This window comes from Staurois parvus, unplaced genomic scaffold (assembly GCF_062004578.1).
Source record: "Staurois parvus isolate SC_StPar_1 unplaced genomic scaffold, SC_StPar_1.0 ptg000235l, whole genome shotgun sequence".
In the NCBI taxonomy this organism is placed as follows: domain Eukaryota; kingdom Metazoa; phylum Chordata; class Amphibia; order Anura; family Ranidae; genus Staurois; species Staurois parvus.
In genome coordinates, this window is record NW_028318031.1 from 5822856 (window position 1) to 5844828 (window position 21973).

General features: G+C 38.3%; 1 protein-coding gene across 1 annotated transcript in view; it reads left to right on the forward strand.

Annotated features, from left to right (window-relative positions):
- The window catches only part of LOC149460099 (organic solute transporter subunit alpha-like), a 52179-nt gene extending 31563 nt beyond the window's left edge, over window positions 1–20616 (forward strand). Inside the window, exons 6-9 of the mRNA XM_089680121.1 lie at window positions 2579–2690; window positions 7167–7313; window positions 7452–7557; window positions 17947–20616. Of these exons, the coding sequence (XP_089536247.1) occupies window positions 2579–2690; window positions 7167–7313; window positions 7452–7557; window positions 17947–18062 (481 nt within the window). The 3' untranslated portion in view covers window positions 18063–20616. The remainder of the gene's footprint in view (window positions 1–2578; window positions 2691–7166; window positions 7314–7451; window positions 7558–17946) is intronic.
- The last annotated feature ends 1357 nt before the right edge of the window (window positions 20617–21973 follow it).

Below are 21973 nucleotides of genomic sequence, written 5' to 3' on the forward strand. Positions count from 1 at the left end.
AAAATGCTCATGTTAACACACATTACCACAGGTCGTGGCAATGCACTCAGTCTATGTGTGATGTCATCATACACAGAGCAAGTGCATTGCCATGAGCTGTCAACCACTGTGAATAGCACTGCCATGGGGGTCATTGTGAATAGCTCCCCAACGCACTGAACAGTAGAGTGAAAAGCACAGCAGGGCACCACATTACACATACCATGTGTTGCGGAGTGCTGCAGTTTCAAAAAAGGGTTAGTCATGTTTTTTTTTATTTATTGTGGTGAGTTAACAGCTATTTATAATAAATGGGCTGCCTTAATGCCCGCCAAGACTCATTTTAACACATCTCTATCTTTAGTGTGAATGGGCCCTTGGAGTTATGCCTTAATATAGGAAAAATATCTGAAAGTTTTCAGCAAGAATTCTAGACACAGTATGCAACTGTCATATGCAAAAAGTAGTTATCATTCCTCCATGACGTTATTGTTTGACGAAATCAAACAATTGGCAAACATTACCACTTTTGCACGAAATGACTCATAGGACAATGACTCATAAATGATAACCTATCTGCTGAGTGGGTGTAAATTACATTCTTTTAGCTTCAGTTCATTTGTATTTTCTACACCTTGCCAGTTTTCTTAAGACCAGTGTCGGACCAGTGTGTTCTTCTCCTTCCATGGAAATTTGTAGCTTCACCTCCACACACAATAAATTATGTCAAAGCAGAGAATCATGTAACAAGATGTTGCAGTAATGTCCTAAAGCAACTGGAGAATCTAGGTTTCTCAGGCTTCCTACAGGTCTTGTGTGTGGGACTGCAGCCTCTGCTACCATGATTCTGTGCTGTTCAGTCTCCCTCTCTTGCTCCAGTGTTTGGTGATCAAGCTAGGGTCAGAGGAAGGGTGGTACTTGAATTCTGGAAGCTGATCGCCCACATTTTCACAAAAATTCAGAACCCTCAGTCCTCATACACACTTGACGTTTTTACAGCTGCTGTTTTTTGGCTTTTGATGTTTTTTTTCTACAGCTAGTAAACCCCCCAGCATGTTATCATATGTGTCCATGCACACCTAGAATGTAATCAACGTTTTTTGGCTGGAAAAAAACCCCAGGACTCTTGGGTTTCTAGAGGAGGAGGAGCTGTAAAAATGCTCTAATGATGAAAAAGGCAGTAAAAACACCACAAACCAGCATTTTTGGATTTTTTTTGACAAAAAAAAACGCTAAAAACATAAACATGGGAAAACACTGCTAAACACTAATGCAAAAACGCTAAAAAAAAAGCTGAAAAACTCAAGTTTTTAACATGACTTTACACAGCTAACGTTACCAGCATTATCAAAACATCCAGTGTGCATGAGGACTCAAAAAGATATGGACACTGGCAGCTATACAGATTTAGCTAGCATGGTAACCAACCAAAAGATAGAGCCATCAAGCTGGTAAGTGATAACCCTCTAATCATTAAATGCAACATTTGTATGTTTGATTGAAGTGCAACTTTAAAGCACGTGTTCTAGGGAAGTTAGGCTGGCCATACATTATTCAATTTTCTTGAGAATTTTGCTTTAGATTTACCAAAAACCATATAATACGAAGTCAAACCTGAACACTTTCAATTGTATCCAAATAGGCAGGCCCTTGCACTACATAGCTGAAGGTAAATCTAAAGGAAATTGGTGCTGAAATTGGACAGAAAATTGAATAGTGTATGGCCAGGCTTAGGCTGGCCATGCACTATACAATTTTCTTACAGTCTTCTGTCCAATTTCTGCCCAATTTCCTTTAGAATTACCTTCAACTATGTGTACAAGGGCCTGCCTAATTGGATACAATTGAAAGTGTTGTTCAGGTTTGACTTCGTATTATATGGTTTTTGGTAAATCTAAAGCAAAATTCTCAAGAACATTGTATAGTGTATGACCAGTCTAAGTCATTGTAGGCCTTCTTCAGAAAGTGCTAGATGTCTGGATGCAATGCTGGAATAATGGCTTCTGCACTTTCTCAAACACAAACCAGGAGCAGGAATGCAGTTTGGGAGTCCTAATCTCACTCTGACTTCATTGGCTGCATGCTTGTTTTAGGTTAGCAATTTGCAAATCAATGGGGTTGATTTACTAAAACTGGAGCATGCAAATTCTGGATGGCTCTACATAGAAACCAATCAGCATCCAGTATATTTTTGTCAAGGCTTAATTGAACAAGCTGATGTTAAAGCTGATTGGTTTCTTTCCAGAGCTGCACCAGATTTTGCACTCTCCAGTTTTAGTAAATCAAGCACAATGAATCCAGAGACAGCCAGACAACTAGCATTTGCAGATGGCTGTCAGCAATGGCTTTCTAGATGGCCTTTGACAGAGCCTGGAAGTGTCTGTTACTAATAATATGAATTCTGACCCCCTTTTCTAGTGAACGTCAGATATCCTGCATGATCCATGTATATTCGTAATGAGCTGCATATGGCCAGCAAAGTACTTTCTGAAATGCTTCTAATGGCTTGCTGATGCAGAATCTTCAGATTACTAACTAGCCGTGTATGACGTATAACAGTCTTCAATTAGTCTACTGAATCTAAATGCTTACTTTGCAGGAATAAGCTGAACCTTCTTACCCTGGGTGTTTTCCAGCTGGCTTTTCTGAAACCGGTCTTTAATATTATTGGTATGATTCTTGCAGCTGATGGAATTTATGATGTGGAGGACGTGAGTTGTTTTTACTTCTTCACTCTTCAATGAGAATATTGTGTATTTGTACTTTGATATTTTTTATAATGTAAATAGAATAAAAGTTGCTTAAAGTGACACTACACCCTGGTAAGAAAAAAAAACAAATCAATTGAAGTGCATTTTCAAAAAGTTCCAAAAGTTCCTTCTCAGCCTCCTACCAATCTTCATATTCAAATTTGCAGTAATCCGACTTCCTGTTAGAGAGGGGTTAATTTGTTCTCAATAGTCCCGCTGTTTGTAGGAAGGTAGCCACCTTCCCGTGCTTGCTCCTGAAATGGACTAGGGTCTACGAATTGTGGAATGTTTAGTGTGCATATAACATGTTCAAGTTTCTGCCCCCTCTCCTGCCCCTTATCCCCACTCCCTGTGACAGTAGGCAGGGGATCTTCTGCTCGCACTCGCTGTCACAATTTAACTTCTCCACGCCGGCCGAACGCAAATGTGCAGCATCTGGGCTTAGACGCTGAGTGGTCGCACATTTGCGTTCTATTGAAAAAGAACATATGTGCTGAGAGCACGTGCCCTGCGCACTCTCAGCACACGTGTCCGGTACCTACGGAAAGGTCCTGATCTCCTCTTTCGATCGGGACCTTTCCCAATCATGTGACCACCGTGACGGCGTGTCACAGTGGTCACATGATCCTAAACCCCGCCCTGCCTCCCGGGCTTCTGAAACCCTTAAAGGGCCAGGAGGCGCCGTCGCGAAGGGGTTAAAGAAAGCTCGGCCATGCGAGGCTCTGCCCCCACACATCTGTCATTCGTTCACAGTTTCCTGATAATGAATGCCTACAAGTACCGTCAAGCCATTGCGGCTCACAGCCTGTAGTTCTCAATGAACTGCGAGGGTGCTGGTAAATGCTCTCATACTCCATCGATTCTTCCCCCCATTCAGTAACTGCGTGCCCATACTAAATATGAGCAGACAGCTTACAGAGTGTAGCAGGATCCAAACATTGCCCCAGCAATCTGCCAATCACAGCAATGCCTGACAGACTACAGTGTAAAAAATAGTAAATTCACATTTTTGCACATAAAAAATGTGTGCATGTATAATTTTTTTTTATTACAAAAGGTGAACTTGTCATTTAAGGCTGGCTTCACACCTATAAATCTTTATTTTTTAAATTGTTTTTGGAATGTGCATGTCATGTGTTGACATGTGCTGCCATTCCAATCAGAAGCACTAATATCGCATATCAACAGACAACACATTTTTAACTGAAAATTCTTTAACTGAAATAGTTTAGGTAGCTGATTACGGAAATGCATGATATCTGTTTAGTAAGCCATCGGGCATGTGTCATTTTACTTCTGGTGAATCCTAAAGAGATCCTGTACTCAGGAACCTGTACCCAGTAGGCAAATATAGGGCAAAAGACTATTCACTATCACCAGTATTATCTGTTGGCAGCTAACCATTACCCTGTTACTGACTTACTGTACCCTGTTCTGTACTGTGTCTCTGTGCAGAGGTGGCCATCTTGGTAGAGGCAAGGCTTTGCTTCCTCTCCAGCAAGGAAAACCACGAGTACAACTGTAGCAATCATAAGCACTCATTCCAAATCTGATGAGACAAGTGATTAGCAGCACAATGTCTTAGATCTCACTGCAGATATACAGCTACGGGGCTATAGGCCGACTCACAATCCAGGAAGTACAGTGCTATTTTTCAAGAGGAATTCAAGACAAAAAGTAAAGTTTTTGTGGTGCTGCTTAGGCACAATTAATATTTCTAGATGTTCCCTATAACATAGCAAATCTTCAGAATGTGGTGTAGAAAGAGGTGGACACCAGAAACTTTGAGCACTTTTCAATTGCAGCCTGTTTTTAGTGGTGTCAGTGTCTCTATTTAGTCTTGGCTGTCCAAGCAGGTGCCTGTAACAAAATCCCAATGACTATTGTCAAGGAAAACAAGATCAGCCCTCAATGCTCAAGGCCAGAAGGGTAGCATGGGATCTCTAAAGCTCGAACACTAACATATTGTCATTGTTGGGTAACTTTATTTGCAACACCCTACGCAATTTAAGACTGAAAGAATATTCAAAATGTTGGTGTCTTTTGATGTCCCCCAGTCAATGACCTAAATAGGCCACTCACAAATTCCATTGACATCCATACATCCCTCTCCAAGTTTAGTGACATTCACAAAAAATCAGGAGCCAGTGTTAATCTGTCACACCAATTGGAAAGTACTCCCTATACCAGAGATTAAAAGGGGTGGTTGGAAGAGAGGCACCAAGATGTTCATGAACAGATGGCAGGGAACAGAAGCTAATATCAGTTAAGAAGAATCATTGAACTATGCGGGTGAATGTGATGATGATGGTAACTGAGAGGGGTCTTCAGTAGTAGGTAGCTAAAACGTATGAAATATTGCGAAAGTGGGTAAAGCAAAGAATGTATACATTTCAGTTATGGCAGGCATCAGGTCTGCCTCCCATGTAATTAACAGTGGAAGGCAGTGGGCAGATTCTATAGCCGCTATTGGACTGAACCCACCTACTGCTTCTGCTGTCAATCACTGACGTGGAAGAACAGATAGGGATCTAGTCTCTCAGAGTTCCCTATCAGGTTCTACCCATAGCCAACTACTCTCTCAGCCTATGTGACAGGCGCAGTGGACAGGCAAGTAGCTGCACTGAGGAAGGAGTGTATGGTATGGACCTCCGTGCGGCAGATTCCTGTACCTGTTTCTGACAGATATGTAAACTTGTTGCAAGTACTGACAATTGTCTATGTAAAAGGTAAAATGCTAAAGGGACTTTGAATATGCCAACCAGGGAACCACATCTAGTCTGAAATCCATAACCAGACAAATATTCAAAACAATAATGCATACAAATACAGTAACCTGTCTATAACAAGTTAACAGGGGGAAAAATACGCAACATATATATCTGCAATCTCACAATACTTGCCTTAAAATGGAAAGCCCAAACAACACACATAACGTCCAGAGTGGCTATCAGTCTGCCCCGGCCTGTGGAGAGGATCAGGAGACATTAAGAGAAAAAGAAAAGAAGAAAAGGAACTAAATTGCCCTCACCTGAAACTACACCCCTCCCCATAACTACAATAAATAAATACAAATCCAAGTATCTATTAAATGTACTCACAAATAATGGATATGCTGAAGTCCAAAAAATTAATAATGTGCAAAAACTATAACAAAGGTCTTCAATGGTTCAAGTAGTTTGAAGTGGAAAAACCAATCTCTCCTTGGTTTTCATATAGGCCAAGTAGATGTCCTACAGAATAGAACTGCCATAATAGTATAAGGGTAACAAGGCTCATATGCTGAGCTGGTAAGCAAGAATCCTTGTTGATGTCACATTATTATAGTGGATTTAATTCTATATATTGGACTCTATGATGGGGAATTGATATACTGTATATGTTTTTTCAACCTCTTTTTCTGGGCTCTGGTGTTTTGTTTATTATTCTGTGAATGGCACCCGTGCACAGCATTCAATCTACTATGTTCAGAAAGCAGCAGGCCAACTTCTCAGCACAGGAGTTGGAAGCAAGTGGAGATCATTGGAGCTGTGTTTACTTTAGTGATTTCCAGCGGCATCGATCAGGTATGGTATATACATAAAGTATATTGGTCCAAACTGTATATACAATAAAATATCCATACCTAGCTGCTGAACACACAATTTTTTTACAGACTGCCTTTATTTATAATTTTTCTGTATTTGTCCATCCCAATAAGACTGTTAACATAGCTGCCTCTAAAAACACCAAGGAGATCCATTCCATTCTGTCCTGCTTCATGGTCAGCACTGTACTGTTTCCTATCATTTCTATAATTTCCTCTGTACCATCTCATATTTAGAATTTATACCTCTAGACATGCATTATTAAAAATCATTTAAAAAAAGCTTTCATGGTTTTAACTGTTCAGTTTTTTTTGAGCTAGGTTTTATCTTTTTTTTGCAAAACCTTTGTATTACAAATAAACATTTGCTACACGACACAGACTGCTCAGAGCACCAAACGTTAGCTCATTCAATCGAGTGTGTACATTTCTGTTTGAGCCACTGAGCTCTGTAAAACACAGCCTTTTTTTGTACTGCGGTAAGGAGAAATTGGAAATCATGAAAAAAAGAGGCAAGAGCTCCACCGTATGCCTTCATATGAAAGTACAAATTATGTTTGCATGAAATACTGTAATTACTGAACTGTATATTTGACCAAAAAAGAAAAGAAAAATCATTTTAAAGACATTTTTGTTTTCAAGAAAATTACTATACATATATTTGAACAAAAACAGCCTCTCCTGCTGCCAACTTGGCAGCATACTAAACCACATGCATGCTGCCATGGATTGGTGCCAGGAAAGGAAAATTACAGTATTTGATACAATTTTCCATTTTCCTTTACTTGGTATACCATATAACCAATGCATGTACAGCCTATGTGTCATCTTGTGTATTCTGTGTCTTGCAGGTATCAACTCACAGCATTGCCTTGTGGATGAGCATTTCTCTTGGTTTCTGCACTGTAATAGCACTGTGGCCCATTGGAATACTTTTCAGAGAGGCCAAAGTTCACTTGGCTGAGAAGAATATGGCAACAAAATTTGCAGTTTTTCAGGTAAAATCTACTTTCTCGATAAGTCCTACTTCTACCCTGGATTTCCAAAACATTTTTTTGTGATTTTTCAGGTCCATTCACAGTTTTGATCATATGATCATAACATCAAAGGGTTTCTGTTGTGCCTTTATTTTCCAGACACTTCTCATCCTCACCACTTTACAAGCGTCAATCTTCAATATCTTGGGCAGTTCTGGAGTTCTTCCTTGTGTCCCCCCCTATTCATATAGAGCCAGAGCCAGCAGTGAGTATCCATTTGGTCTCATAAGTATCAAAAATTACATTAGTAATTAACTTTTGGATAAAAATGATTTTTGTTATGATGAATAACGTCCTCACCTCCTGTATCTGCAAATGTTACAGCAGAACTCAAGCTTTATGAAATTATTATAATAGCATATTCTAATATCTCCAGAATGTTGTCCGATTTTGTATTTGCCTTTCAGAGATGCAGCACAGATAGTCAGGATGTAAACCATCAATAAGGCTTCACAACAACACAGGACTTCCAGCTGAGTGACAAGAACCTTACACAGCCTTTTCCTCTAATTGTTAGTGATGTTTTTCTTCTCCCCTATAGTCCAAGAATCTATCGAGGTGACGTAACCACATTCACCACAATGATACTTGGCAGGATTCATTGTTTACAATTTGCGGTGAATCCTCGCCTATTGACCAACCTCTTCTGGACTTGCACTACATTGACTGGTATCATTATTTCTCTTTCACTGCCAACAATACTGCCTAGAAAGACCCTGAAAGAAGGCCTAGAGAATCATGAGAAGTGTAGTTTCAGGAAATTGCTTAGCAAGCAAATAGTAGTTCCACCAGGTGCACAGTAATCAATAATTTAAGACAGCCTTTCTCAACCAGGGTGCCTTGAGGTTTCTTCAGGATCTCCTTGGAAAAATGTCCAAAAATTTCCCAAAAGTTGTATACAAGCCAGCGGGTGGAACAAGCCTGCCTTTTAGTTACACAAAGCCATAGGTTTTCATTGTGCACCATTATGACCTTCTAGCCTCCGGCGTCCTGACAGCCAATGATGTCATCAGTTGATAAGGAGGATGGCATCTGCCTGCACAGAATCCCTGTCCCTCTCCATCAGTGCTGGGGTCACATTAGCTCAGTGCTGGAGAAAAACTGAGGGAAAAGACTAAAATACTACTCAGTACCAGTGTACAAAAGTGTATTTGCTAATAAACCACCTCTAACGTTGGGTGTTCCACATGTGTGGATGTTGCTGCGTTAGATAAAACTATTAGAATAGTTTTACACATTTTAGAATGAGGTGCCCTTTTAGAATTATGGACAGTCTTGAGGCACTGCATTTTAGAATGGGGTGCCTCAAGACTGTTCATAATTTTAAAGGGTGCCTTGACTGAAAAAAGGTTGAGAAACATTGATTTAAGACATCAGTAAAGGAAGAGTGACGTCACAAGTATTAATATAGGACATAAGTGGCAACAGAAGCAAAAATTAAAAAAATGAAAAGTTCGGTGGCAGTTCCCCGGTATAGCATACCTGGGGGGGGGGGGGGGATGTGTGGTTATTTGTTTATTTCATTTTCAATTTCTATAGCACTTTTCTCCCTGAGGAATCAGAGCACTTTATCTGCTGTTGGTGGTGGTGCATCAGACATCTTGAGTGTACTCACTAGACTATCATACCCGGGCTATTCTTTAGACAGGAGCCAATTAACCTACCAGCATTAGAATCAGTTATGAAATCTGGCACCAGCTTGTTTATAAAATTTTGCAAGCTTTATTAAGCATCCATCAAGACATAAAAGGATCCTTCATATATTAAAAAAAAAAAAAAGAAACATTTCTGTCCCAACCTTAGCCATAATAAAATACACTCACTGGCCACTTTATTAGGTACACCTTGAAAAAGGTGCCAAGAAAATATCCCCCACACCATTACACCAACACCAGCCTGAACCATTGATACAAGGCAGGATGCATCCATGCTTTCATGTTATTTACACCAAATTCTGACACTATCATCTGAATGGCTAAAGCAACCAGTCTGCCCATTCTCCTCTGACCTCTGACATAAACAGGGCATTTTTGTCCACTCAACTGCCACTCACTGGCTATTTTTCAGACCATTCTCTGTAAAGCCTAGAGCTGGTTGTAAATGAAAATCCCAGTAGATTAGCAGTTTTTTTAAAATACTCAGACCAGCCCGTCTGGCACCAACAACCATGCCACATTCAAAGTCACTTAAATCCCCTTTCTTCCCCTATGATGCTTGGTTTGAACTTCAGCAAGTCGTCTTCACCGTGTCTATATGGCTAAATGTATTGAGTTGCTGCATTGTGATTGGCTGATTAGCAATTTTTGTTAGCAAGCAATTGAACAGGTATACCTAATAAAATGGCCGGTGTGTAACAGTTGACCAGCTAAAAATACATAGCCTCTCTTGACCGTTGCCAGGGTCTTTGGCTACTTAAAAAGCTTGAACCATTTTATCATCAATCAAGATGGTGCCGTATTTTCTTTGGCATAGACTATTCCACCTGTCCCAGTGGACATTAAATTCAGGGGTTGTAGCACCACAAGTTTTCTTAACCTACCAGCATGTCTTTGGGGTGTGGGAGGAAATTGGAGTACTTGAACGAATCTTGCACAGGGAGAATGTGCAAACTCCCTGTAGATAGTGTCCTGACAAGGTCCTGAACCGAGGACCCCAGCCCTGCAAGACAAAAGTGTTAACCACTAAAGTTGGACAAAGTTGAACTTTAAAATCCCATTTCAAACATTGCTCTTTACATGGTGTAGCAAGTGGCTTCCGTACGTTTTGTGAGTCAATAGGTGATGGTTTTCAGATAACCTGTATATGTAATCTGTGGATACACAGTATGAGTGTATATTAGCAGGTCTCACAGAGACCACCGCATTTCTGTGGTGTTAGTAAAGCAATTATGCATGAGTTCCCTAACTTGCATTTGTGGTCAGTGTCAAATCCTCCTTTACATTGGTGGTCCATGTAGGAGTACCTCTTAAATTAGTGGTCACTGTAAATCCCCCCTTACATTGGTGGCCAGTGTAGAAATTAATTGGTTTTTGGTGTAAGATCCCCCATTACATTGGTTGTCAACGTAAATTTCTCATTACATTAGTTGTCAATGCAAATTCCCAATTACATAGGAGGTCACTGTAAATTTCCCTTTACATTGGTGGTCAGTGAAGAATTGCCCTAACCTCTAGTGATCAATAAGTGGTAATGATGCACAGTAACCAATAGCAACCAATCAGTGAGCAGTAATAATGGGCAGTAACCTCTAGCAACCAGTGAGCAGTAATGATGTGCAGTAACTTCTAGCAATCAATCAGTGAACAGTAGTGATCTGCTGTAATTTCTAGCAACCAATCAGTGAGCAATAATGATGTGCAGTACCCTCTAGCAACCAATCAGTGACAGTAATGATGTGCAGTAACTTCTAGCAACCAATAAGCAAGCACAAATCATGTGCTGTAACCTCTAGCAACCAGTCAGTGAGCTGTAATGATATGCTGTAACCTCCTGCAACCAATTGCTGCCTAATCTGCTAAATAAACATATTTTGAGTCTAGCTACTATATAGTACTGCTACAGGGCAGCAAGGGTGTACAAAATCTCATATATATATATATATATATATATATATATATATATATATATTATACGTGATTTAGCAGTTCCGAGTAGGGGGTGCGTGCGATCGCGCCCTACCCGTGCCAGCATTCACGCCCTCGGCTGTCAATCACTGGCAGCCAGTGATTGCCAAGTATTACCGACGGGGGAAAGAACAGTATGTAAACAATACTCAGCTCCTGCACACTGCTTTGTATAGTGCTGCATAGCAGAGCCATACAAAGCAGTGTGCTTACAGTTGAAAGCACACACAGCACATAATGTGAAACAGCACACAGTTAATCGCCCCAGATGTTTGGATGGCCACTAATCATGTACGTAATCCTGCTACTTTCTCTGCATTTTCTAAATGTCAGGGGTTGGGTGAATGTCAAAAGAGACATGCAAAGTCCCTTCTATAAAAAAAAAAAACCAAAACAAACAAAACTCTACTTGCTAGCAAATGTTTTTTTCTTTCAGTATTGCTGTGTTTGATTTAAACTGTACACAGCTGTATGATAAGAGGTGAGTCATTTCTTTGACTTGTGCATGTGTGTGGATACATTTCAGCTTGTGCTACGGAGCGCTGTATGCAGGCTACAACACGGAAGCTGAAAAAAAAAAAACAAAAGAAGAAAAAATTCACCATGCTGGATGGATAGATTAGTGAAAAATATTTATAGGCAATATTTCATATTTACCAGACAAAAAAAAAATCAAATTTTTAAATCAAGTCTTGATCACAAAGAAAATACACTGCTCAAAAAAATAAACGAACACTTTGAAAACACATCAGATTTCAATGGGGAAAAATATCATGCTGGATATCTATACTGACATAGACTGGGTAATGTGTTAGGAATGTAAGGATGCCCCATCGTTTGATGGAAATGAACATTATAAACCTACAGAGGACTGAAGCCAAAGACACCATGAAAATCAAAGTGAAAAAACGATGCAGCAGGCTAATACATTTTGCTAAAATTTTATTGCAGCAACTCAAAATGGTACTCTCTAGTGTTATATGGCTTCCACGTGCTTGTATGCTTGCCTGACAATGTCGGGGCATGCTCCTAATGAGACGATGGATGGTGTCCTAGGGTATTTCTCCTCCAGATCTGGACCAGGGCATCAGTGAGCTCCTGGACAATCTGAGGTGTAACCTGGTGGCGTTGGATGGACCGAAACATGATATCCCAGAGGTGTTGTATTGGATTTAGGTCAGGCGAGTGTGGGGGCCATTCAGTGATATTCCTTTATCCTCCAGGAACTGCCTGCATACTCTCGCCATATGAGGCCGGGCATTGTTGTGTACCAGGAGGAACCCAAGGTCCACTACTCCAGCATAGGGTCTGACAATGGGTCCAAGGATTTCATCCCGATACCTAATGGCAGTCGGTGCCATTGTCTAGCCTGTAGAGGTCGGTGTGTCCCTCCATGGATATGCCTCCCCTACCTATCACTGACCCACCACCAAAACGGTCATGCTGAACGATGTTACAGGCAGCATAACATTCTCCACGGCTTCTCAAGACCCTTCCACATCTATCACATGTGCTCAGGGTGAACCTGCTCTCATCTGTGAAAAGAACAGGGTGCCAGTGCCGGATCTGCCAATTCTAGTGTTCAAGGGCAAATGTCAAATCGAGCTCTATGGTGCCAGGCAGTGAGTACAGGGCCCACTAGAGGATGTCGGGCCTTCAGGCCACCCTCATGAAGTATGTTTCTGCTTGTTTGGTCAGAGACATTCACACAAGTGGCCTGCTAGAGGTCATTTTGTAGGGCTCTGCCAATGCTCATCCTGCGCCTTCTTGCACAAAGGAGCAGATACCGATTCTGCTGATGGGCTAAGGATCTTCTACGGCCCTGTCCAGCTCTCCTAGAGTAACTGTCTCCTGGTATCTCCTCTATGCTCTTGAGACTGTGCTGGGAGACACAGCTTCTGGCAATGACACGTATTGATGTGCCATCCTGGAGGAGTTGGACTGCCTGTGAAACCTCTGTAGGATCCAGATATCTCCTCATGCTACCAATAGTAACACTGACCCTAGCCAAATGGAAAACTAGTGAAAACCAGTCAGAAAAGATGAGTAGGGAAAAAAAAAAAAACACCTGTAAAACCATTCCTGTTTTGGGGATTGTCTCAATGTTGCCCATCTAGTGCACCTGTTAATTTCATTAACACAAAAGCAGCTGAAACTGATTAACAACCCCCTCTGCTACTTAACTGACCAGATCATTATCCCAGGAGTTTAATTGATTTGATGCTATACTAAAAGTGTTCCTTTAATTTTTTTTGAGCAGTGTATTTACAAAACATTGATATATTCCCTTTAATACATATACTATCTAATTCTGAACTCTGTATACATTGTTTTATCTAGATATTTTTGAATATATACAGTATACTCTGTAATTGATGTCATATGATGGAGGGTAAGATTGTTTTTACTGCTAAATGTAAAAAATAAAATGTATGTATATTTTGCCAAAATGTTATTGGTTTTAATGGCTAAATTACAACTCTGCCTTTGTTTAGGATATTTTTCATGGAATTTTGATATTTTGAGTTGCTATTTAGCAACCATATATTACAGAGCGATGATAGCATATCTTTTTAAACTTTCAAAAACACTGCACTAATGTGATTGCCCAATGTGCTTTCTTCATCAGCTGCTACATAATCACATGCCATCTCTCTTTATTAGAGTAGCCTGGCTTTTCAGTGTATAATTTAAATTGGATCATTGCAAGGCCATAGGCTTCTGTTATTATCTATTTGATATGGGATGTTGTCCCATGTTTGCAGTGAAGATAAAATAAATATGTATTTGTTTGGGAACAGCCTGATGAGAAGACAACTTTTAATGTTTTCACACATCCTTCAAGGATTTAGAACTTGGCAGGGGTTTCCTTTCACATACCATTCCTTAGCATCCTCTCACATCCCATATTATTTCTCTTGTGCTGAAATGTTTTGGGTTGTCTAGGTTTCCTCCGTGGAGATTATCCTTACTTCTAGTGCTGTTAAACAATGGGGATGATTTGCTAAAACCGGAGATTACAAAATCTGGTGCAGCTGCATTGTAGGCAATCAGCTTCTAACTTCAGTTTGTTCAATTAAGCTTTGAAGAAAAAAAAAAACCTGGAAGCCGATTGGTTTTTCTACAGAGCTACACAAGATTTTGCACCAGTTTTAGTAAATCAACCCACTGTCTTGGGAATAAAGCAAAATTTTCTAAACCGGGATAGACAGAACTGCCAAATGGAGAATTATTCATAGAAATTTCTTTCTGAACCTGTTACAGCTAATCATCCAGAATTCAAGCCTCGAACTGGATTATACAATACACTTAAATCTTGAGAAACATTTTTTAGAATGTTTCTCTTGCAATTTTTCTACTACTACTTTTTTGCAGGAACCTTGTAGACACTGCTGTTCTACAGCGAGCTACCTGCCAAACAACTCACATAACAAAATGCCAAAAACTAAGAACCCAACAATAAGGGATCCAGGGCCCCACAGTCTCATCATTTTTTAATTTAAAAAAAGATGAGACAGAAGTTCTAATCCTTCCCCATTTTAATAAAATGTTATTGAGGAATGTGTCCCCATTGGAAAGATTGCTGGACTAGATGAAGAATGGCACTGGGAAAGTAAAGGACTCAGCAAATAAAAAACCTCCACCCTATCAAAACAATAATTATGCTGGAGTCATCATCCAACCTTTCATTTTCCAATTTGCAGTGAAAAATTTGTTTTTAAAAGCTATTACCTCCTATGTTACCTTTACTGCAACAAAGAAACGCAAATCATATAATGTCAAGAATATTAAAAATATGCTGTGTTCTGAATATTCTGTAATTGGTTCCAAATAATTTGCAAAGGAATTATTGCATCTAGTTAAGTGTTCTTGCATAGCAAGGAACACTTATTGTTATCTCACATATATATTCTTATTCTTATTATAGCCATATTTGCCACGCTAACTCCTCCCACAGTTTTTACACTACAAATACAAGTAATATATCAAAACGTGTGGATTGTTCCCGATCGGATTGCTATTACTTTGTGGAATGTTTCGCCGAATCGTTCAAGAAATATCGCGGTTTTTGCGGCGAAATTTTCCCATAGGAATGCATTGAGCAGCAGGGCACAGCTAGAGTGTGCAAAGGAAAAATCAGAACATGATTTGTAAACTGCCATCACTCTTTCATTTTCAAGCCCACCTACACATATCTTATATCAAAACGTTCAGCTAACCCTGCTGTCACTAAAAATGTTCACGGCTAGGACATACTCCTGATAGTTTTCAGAATATGACCATTTGTTTGGACCTCACCCCTCCCATTGACTTTCATTGAAAGTCCACTTTAGACACAAGAAATTTTAAGGGACGTTTTTAAACTGCGACTGTGCCTTCATTTTTTATCTTTCAGAGACATACTATACATCAAAATTTAGGTCTGTTTCTTGTGATTGTCACAATATAAACCTTTTCACGGTAGCATTTATACTTTTAAAACTACAAGCGTTTGAAAATGGCAATCGTTAGTGAACTTGGCAAGTTTAAACAGCCTGTTTAGAGCAGAGCTTCTCACACACCTGTGACTGACTGAGGTAACAGGTGCAAGCAAAGGTCACTCAGGGGGCAGCTGAGTCACATTAGAGTGAGAAAGCTACAGTGTGAAAGGAAAAATCAGAACATGATTTGTAAACTGCCATAACTATGTCATTATCAAGTCCACCTACACATATCTTATATCAAAACGTTCAGCTAACCCTGCTGTCACTAAAAATGTTCACGAATGCCAGTAGTGTACCGCGCTCCAATATATTCTACCTTATGTGATATAATGAATTCATAAGTGTACCACCGATAATCAAATAATTACATCAATTAATTATACTTAAATATATGATTTGTGTAAATATATAAAATAAATTAATTTATCAATGTGAAAAAACAAAAACTATGAATGAAAAATATAATTAAAAAATAAAAAATATTTGCAGTGGGAATGACAGTTCCTTCTGTATAAATGAGATGGTATTATTATTCAGTCTGGATAAAAATAAAATTAAAATAAAAATTAAATTAAAAAAAAAAAAATAAAAATAAAAATTAAAATAAAAATAAAATTAAAATAACATAAAATAAAAATAAAATTAAAATAAAAATAAAATTAAAATAAAAAAAAAAAAATTAAAATAAAAATAAAATTAAAATTAAAATAAATAAAAAATATTTGCAGTGGGAATGACAGTTCCTTCTGTATAAATGAGATGGTATTATTCAGTCTGGATAAAAATAAAATTAAAATTAACATAAAATTAAAATAAAATTAAAATAAAAATAAAATTAAAATTAAAAAAATAAATAAATAAAATTAACATAAAATAAAAATAAAATTAACATAAAATAAAAATAAAATTAACATAAAATAAAAATAAAAATAAAATTAAAATTAAAATTAAAAATAAAATTAAAAATAAAATTAAAAATAAAATAAAATTAAAAATAAAATTAAAAATAAAATAAAATTAACAATAAAATTAACATAAAATAAAATTAACATAAAATAAAATTAACATAAAATAAAATTAACATAAAATAAAATTAACATAAAATTAAAATTTAAATAAAAATAAAATTAAATATAAAATAAAATAAAAAAAAACATAGACATAAACATAGACATAAACATAGACATAAACATAAAAAAAAAATAAAAATAAATAATTGATATCCCGGATAAGACACTATGTTTCTTTTCCCTTCTCTGTATGTTCCATATATGGAGGACTAAGCCAAGCAGCCAGTGGAGAAAGTCTCACTGAGAAGGCTGTGCTGAGGAGAGAGGAGAGAGAGGTTCACGCAGTGGACACAGACTCATCACACTATCCAGACTGAATAATAACACCATCTCATTTATACAGAAGGAACTGTCATTCCCACTGCAAATATTTTTTATTTATATTTTTCATTCATAGTTTTTGTTTTTTCACATTGATAAATTAATTTATTTTATATATTTACACAAATCATATATTTAAGTATAATTAATTGATGTAATTATTTGATTATCGGTGGTACACTTATGAATTCATTATATCACATAAGGTAGAATATATTGGAGCGCGGTACACTACTGGCATTTATGATTAATATTTATACACCTAGAGAGGGTGCGATTAGTACCTGGCGATCTAATATTTAATTAATACTAATTTTAGCACGCAATTAATTAATTAATTCGTAATATTTTATTATTTATATATTTTTCACATATATTTTTTTATAATTTTTTATGTATGATATCAATTAACAATAGAGTTTATATATAGAAAGAAAACTACTAGTGGCTCACAAGTAACTATCCAACTTTTTATAAAAATGTTCACGGCTAGGACATACTCCTGATAGTTTTCACAATATGACCATTTGTTTGCACCTCACCCCTCCCATTGACTTTCATTGAAACTCCACTCTAGATACCTGACATTTTAAGGGATGTTTTTAAACTGCGACTGTGCCTTCATTTTTAATATTGCAGAGACATACTATATATCAAAATTTAGGTCTGTTTCTTGTGATTGTCACAATATAAACCTTTTCATGGTAGCATTTATACTTTTAAAACTACAAGCATTTGAAGATGGCAATCGCAAGTGAAGATGGCAAGTTTAAAAAGCCTGTTTAGAACAGCGATGCTGACATTCCTCTCAGAGTGAGTTGTCATAGCAACCCAGCTGTCTCAGCACAGTGAGCCTACTCCGCCCACTCCAGGTGCAGCAACCAAAGGTCACTCAAGAGGCAGATGACTCACCAGGCTGGACTGTGAGCTTCAAAATACAAGCTGAAATGCATTTCTCACTATCAGGCTTGCAATGTGCCCTGCTTACATTTCATCAATCATTTGGTAAAGGTTGCGGCAAGAACACTTTACACAATTTCCCCAGAAATTGTAGATTTTCTAGTTTATGTAATTTGGATTTCATTGTTTTTTTCAGTGATGAACAGCCATTTGATCATCATCGAGACATTTCTGCTGAGTGTCTTTGCACGCAATGCCTACAGGAAGAAGGATGATGAGTCTGGCTATACATCTAAGGCACTGGCTGTGTGAAGGAGCAATATTGCTACAAGTACTAAATGATGCACTGCACAGTTTGAGTGGTTAGGAACACATTATTTGGGCTTATTTTACAAAGAAGGGCAAAGTACCATGACAATTTACAAATTGTGCCCATCCATGGCAACCATTCTGGCAGTTGTGAATGACTGATAAGCTGGCACAGATTTATAAACCTTTAAAATATTTTGAAGGCATTTTATAGATATTTATGATGAGACCCAACACTATAAATCCACAATGCTTCAAATTGCGTAAAAATAAACTTTTTTTTAAACATCATTATGCAACCGTTTAGTGTGGATATTTTGAACCATCGTACCTGTTTGTGTTGTGAAGTGAGGTTGTAAAGTACAACTGAAAATATCTATTGAGAGGAATGATGCAACAATGCCCATATTGTAAACTTAGTTGACAATGGGCTCAGACCTGCACAGGGAAAGGACAGCGTAAGGGCCTGTGATGAAAGACTTTGGGCTTGCACCAATGGGAAAATGTAATATGCCTTCAAGTACAATCCACTTCCATCTGAGATCATTCACTTTTAAATAAAAGGTGCAGTTCACCTTGGATTGTCCTCTTTATAACTTGCATCATCCTGTTCAAACTGATTTTTCATTCTTATTGACTTGTATGTACTGTGAGAACCTACTGTAGCTATTTTATTACGTGTTGAGTTGTATACTGACAAATGTACAGACACATAGCTAAGAGTTAACCATTGACCTCCGGAAGATTTACCTCCCTTCTTGAACAGGCCATTTTTTGACACACACACACACACACACACACCCACACACACCTTTCTCCTTATTTTTGTAGTATAAATGAAAAACAAATATTTTTTTTCTTTGTGCTATAAAATATATCCAATAAAAAAATCCCAATAAGCGTATATTGATTGGTTGCATAAAAATTATAGTACCTACAAACTATGCTATATATACACACTGGAATTTAAAAAAAAAGAAATTTTATACTGGTACTGGTGGCAATCAGCGACATTTTTTGGGAACCAGTGACACTGATCAGTGTTAAAAATATACATTGTTACTGTGCTAATGACACTGGCTGTAAGGTGCTTTCACTAAGGGATGTGCCAGTTTTTATTCCCTGCTTTGCAGGGAAACAAGAACTGGCACATCCCCGCTGACAGGACAGAGCTCTATATTGCTTACATCGATAGGGCTCTGTCCTGTCTTCCTCCTCAGGAATCAGCAGGTGCACAATATTTGGCCAGCACTCGCTGTGCTGTGACTAATCACACAACAGCTGACATGCTCCACTTCCACAGAAGTACTGGATCACATAGTGGATACATTATCTGGTACAGGAGAGCTGCTCTGCTGCTGTATTCCTACGCAAGCAGTTAAACAAGAAAAAATACAAATATTAATAAACACATGCAGGTGTTATATATTACTTCACACGAGTATACTGTGAAAAGTATATCTAATGCTAGGTCCATTGTAAGGCAGGCCATACATTAGTCAGTTTCCCTGATACACACCTTTAAGTGGGAATCCTCCCACTGCGCTAATGTAGTCAGAGGGAAGATTACCAGCCACCAGAATACACTGATCAGCACGGTAGGCTACATTCTGTAGTAATGATTGAGTGCCGAAAATCCAACAGGGCGTTTGTACTGAAGACTATCAGATCTACTTCTGTACAACTACAATGCCCATGCATGGTTCGAAATTCAGCCAGTTCCTGCTGAACCAGATGAATTTTGATCCATATATGGCCGGCTTAAGGGAGTCAAAAACAAAAAATCAGATATACCTTACACAAAGTCTGTTTACACCTCAACACTAAATACTTCTATTTAATTTTAGGACATCACTCAGCTTATATTCTTTAAAATCCTTCTTAAGTAAAACAGGACCACCAACTGCAAAGAATAGAACTGAATAGTTTGGTTTCTTATAGGAAATGGTCAATTACCTACTGCCCAGCTTACTGCAGAAATCTACAGCCCTGTATATATCCACTTCATCTCTTGTACCTTTATACTCCTTACTTAACAAATTAAACATTTTTTTTGAGGGGGGGGACTAAGCTTTCATCTGGCAATATGGTCTTGCAAAATGATTCTTTATTTCTATGTAAATCTATAGACAAATGATATTTTAAGTGTTTTTTTTCTATTTTGACCAGAGTTAATTACAAGAAAAGTAGTAGTTTTACAATAAATTTAAACTCATTTCTGCTGATATAAACACATACAGTATATGCGATATTGCAGGATCACTGATGGCTAGTAAACCCAGCTCCTGTACTTTCTGCTTTTAAATGAAGAAAAAGATGCCAGGTTTCTTTAACCCCTTAGTGACAGAGGGTAAGACAAATGTTAATGCCTGAACACAATGTTACTTTGACATGTGTTAGTAAAACTGTACATAAGATCACAATTACTTTGTATCTACCTTGTTTTTAATGCCAATGGAGAACTAGTCCAAGAAAAAAAAAAATTTGCTGTATATTTCTTTCGATTACCATAGTATGCCACCAAAGAACCACCCAAAATAAATTCTCCTGCTCCCGACGATACCACGTATGTGTGTTATTTGTAGTTTGTACCTGTATGAAGACCCAGAAACAAAATGTTGCACATTTTTTTTATCCTACCTAAAAACACACTAACAATTTAAAAAACAAAAAAAAAGCTTTACACACGTTTGTTTATATCCTTCTCACCATTCAGAAGAGAAAGTATACACATGGGTGGACTGCACAGTGACTGATCACTGTAATATCCAGAGGCTATCACAGTGATCCAGGATCAGTAGCCTTGAGTCCCGATTGTTTGTATGAGACTCAGGGCTCCTGGTGAGAGCCTGGTCTCTGTGCTTGAAGTGCACTGTGTGGCATGCTTCCAGCACAAAGACAGGTGCTCTCACAGATAAACTTCACTTCAGTGCCCACTTCAGTGAGGCCGCAAATCTGCATACGGTTGGTGGGAAGGGGTTACATTTTAAATACATAAAAAAAAAAACTTTTTTTGTTGCTCTTCTTGTTACAGAGATTCAGTCAGGCAAGCCTGGCCCTGCCCAATGCCTTTCTTCCTGAGGGGGAAAAAAAAAAAAAAAAAAAAAAAAAAAGCAGTTAGACTTACTGGTAACTCTATTTCCAGGAGTCTTTCAGGACAGCCCATGAGAAGTGCAGCTCCTCCCACAGGACAGGAAACACAGAATAAAAGGAGTTCCTCCAAGCTCCAGCCTCAGTAAACCACAAGTACCGAAGGACGGACCTGAAAAGCATAAAAACACAACATAATGCATCGGGTGGGAGTCCGGCTGTCCTGGGAGACTCTTGGAAATAGAGTTACCGGTAACTCTAACTCTGGTTTTCTCAAGTCATCTTCCAGGACAGCCCATGAGACAATAAGCAAGAACTTTCCAAACTAGGGTGGGACTGCTGCCTGGAGGACCTTAAGCCTAAATGCTAGCTCTTGACTGTTCAAAAGATTCACCGGGTAGTGCTTGATAAAAATCTTGACCAGGTAGCCACCTTAAAAATTTGATCTGGGGAAGCACCAGCTCTCTCTGCCCAGGACAAGGCCCCGGTAGAATGTGCATTAATTAAAGACACTGATAGTCCATTGGTCTGGTAGCAACAAGAAATGGATTGCTTGATCCATCTGGCAATAGTTGGCTTAGAAGCCAGAAAGCCTCTACGTTTGCCGGAAAAGAGGACAAATAGAGCATCAGACCGTCTGAATTGTTTGGATACTACTAAATAATGCAAGAGACATTTCCTTACATCCAGCTGACTGAACTGGTCTTCCCTTTCATTTGAGGCAGAGTCACAAAAGGAGGGTAGCACAAGGTCTGTTTTTATAATTATCCTTTCATCAAAAACTGACAAGAATGGTTCTCTGATAGAGCTTGCTCACTAATTCT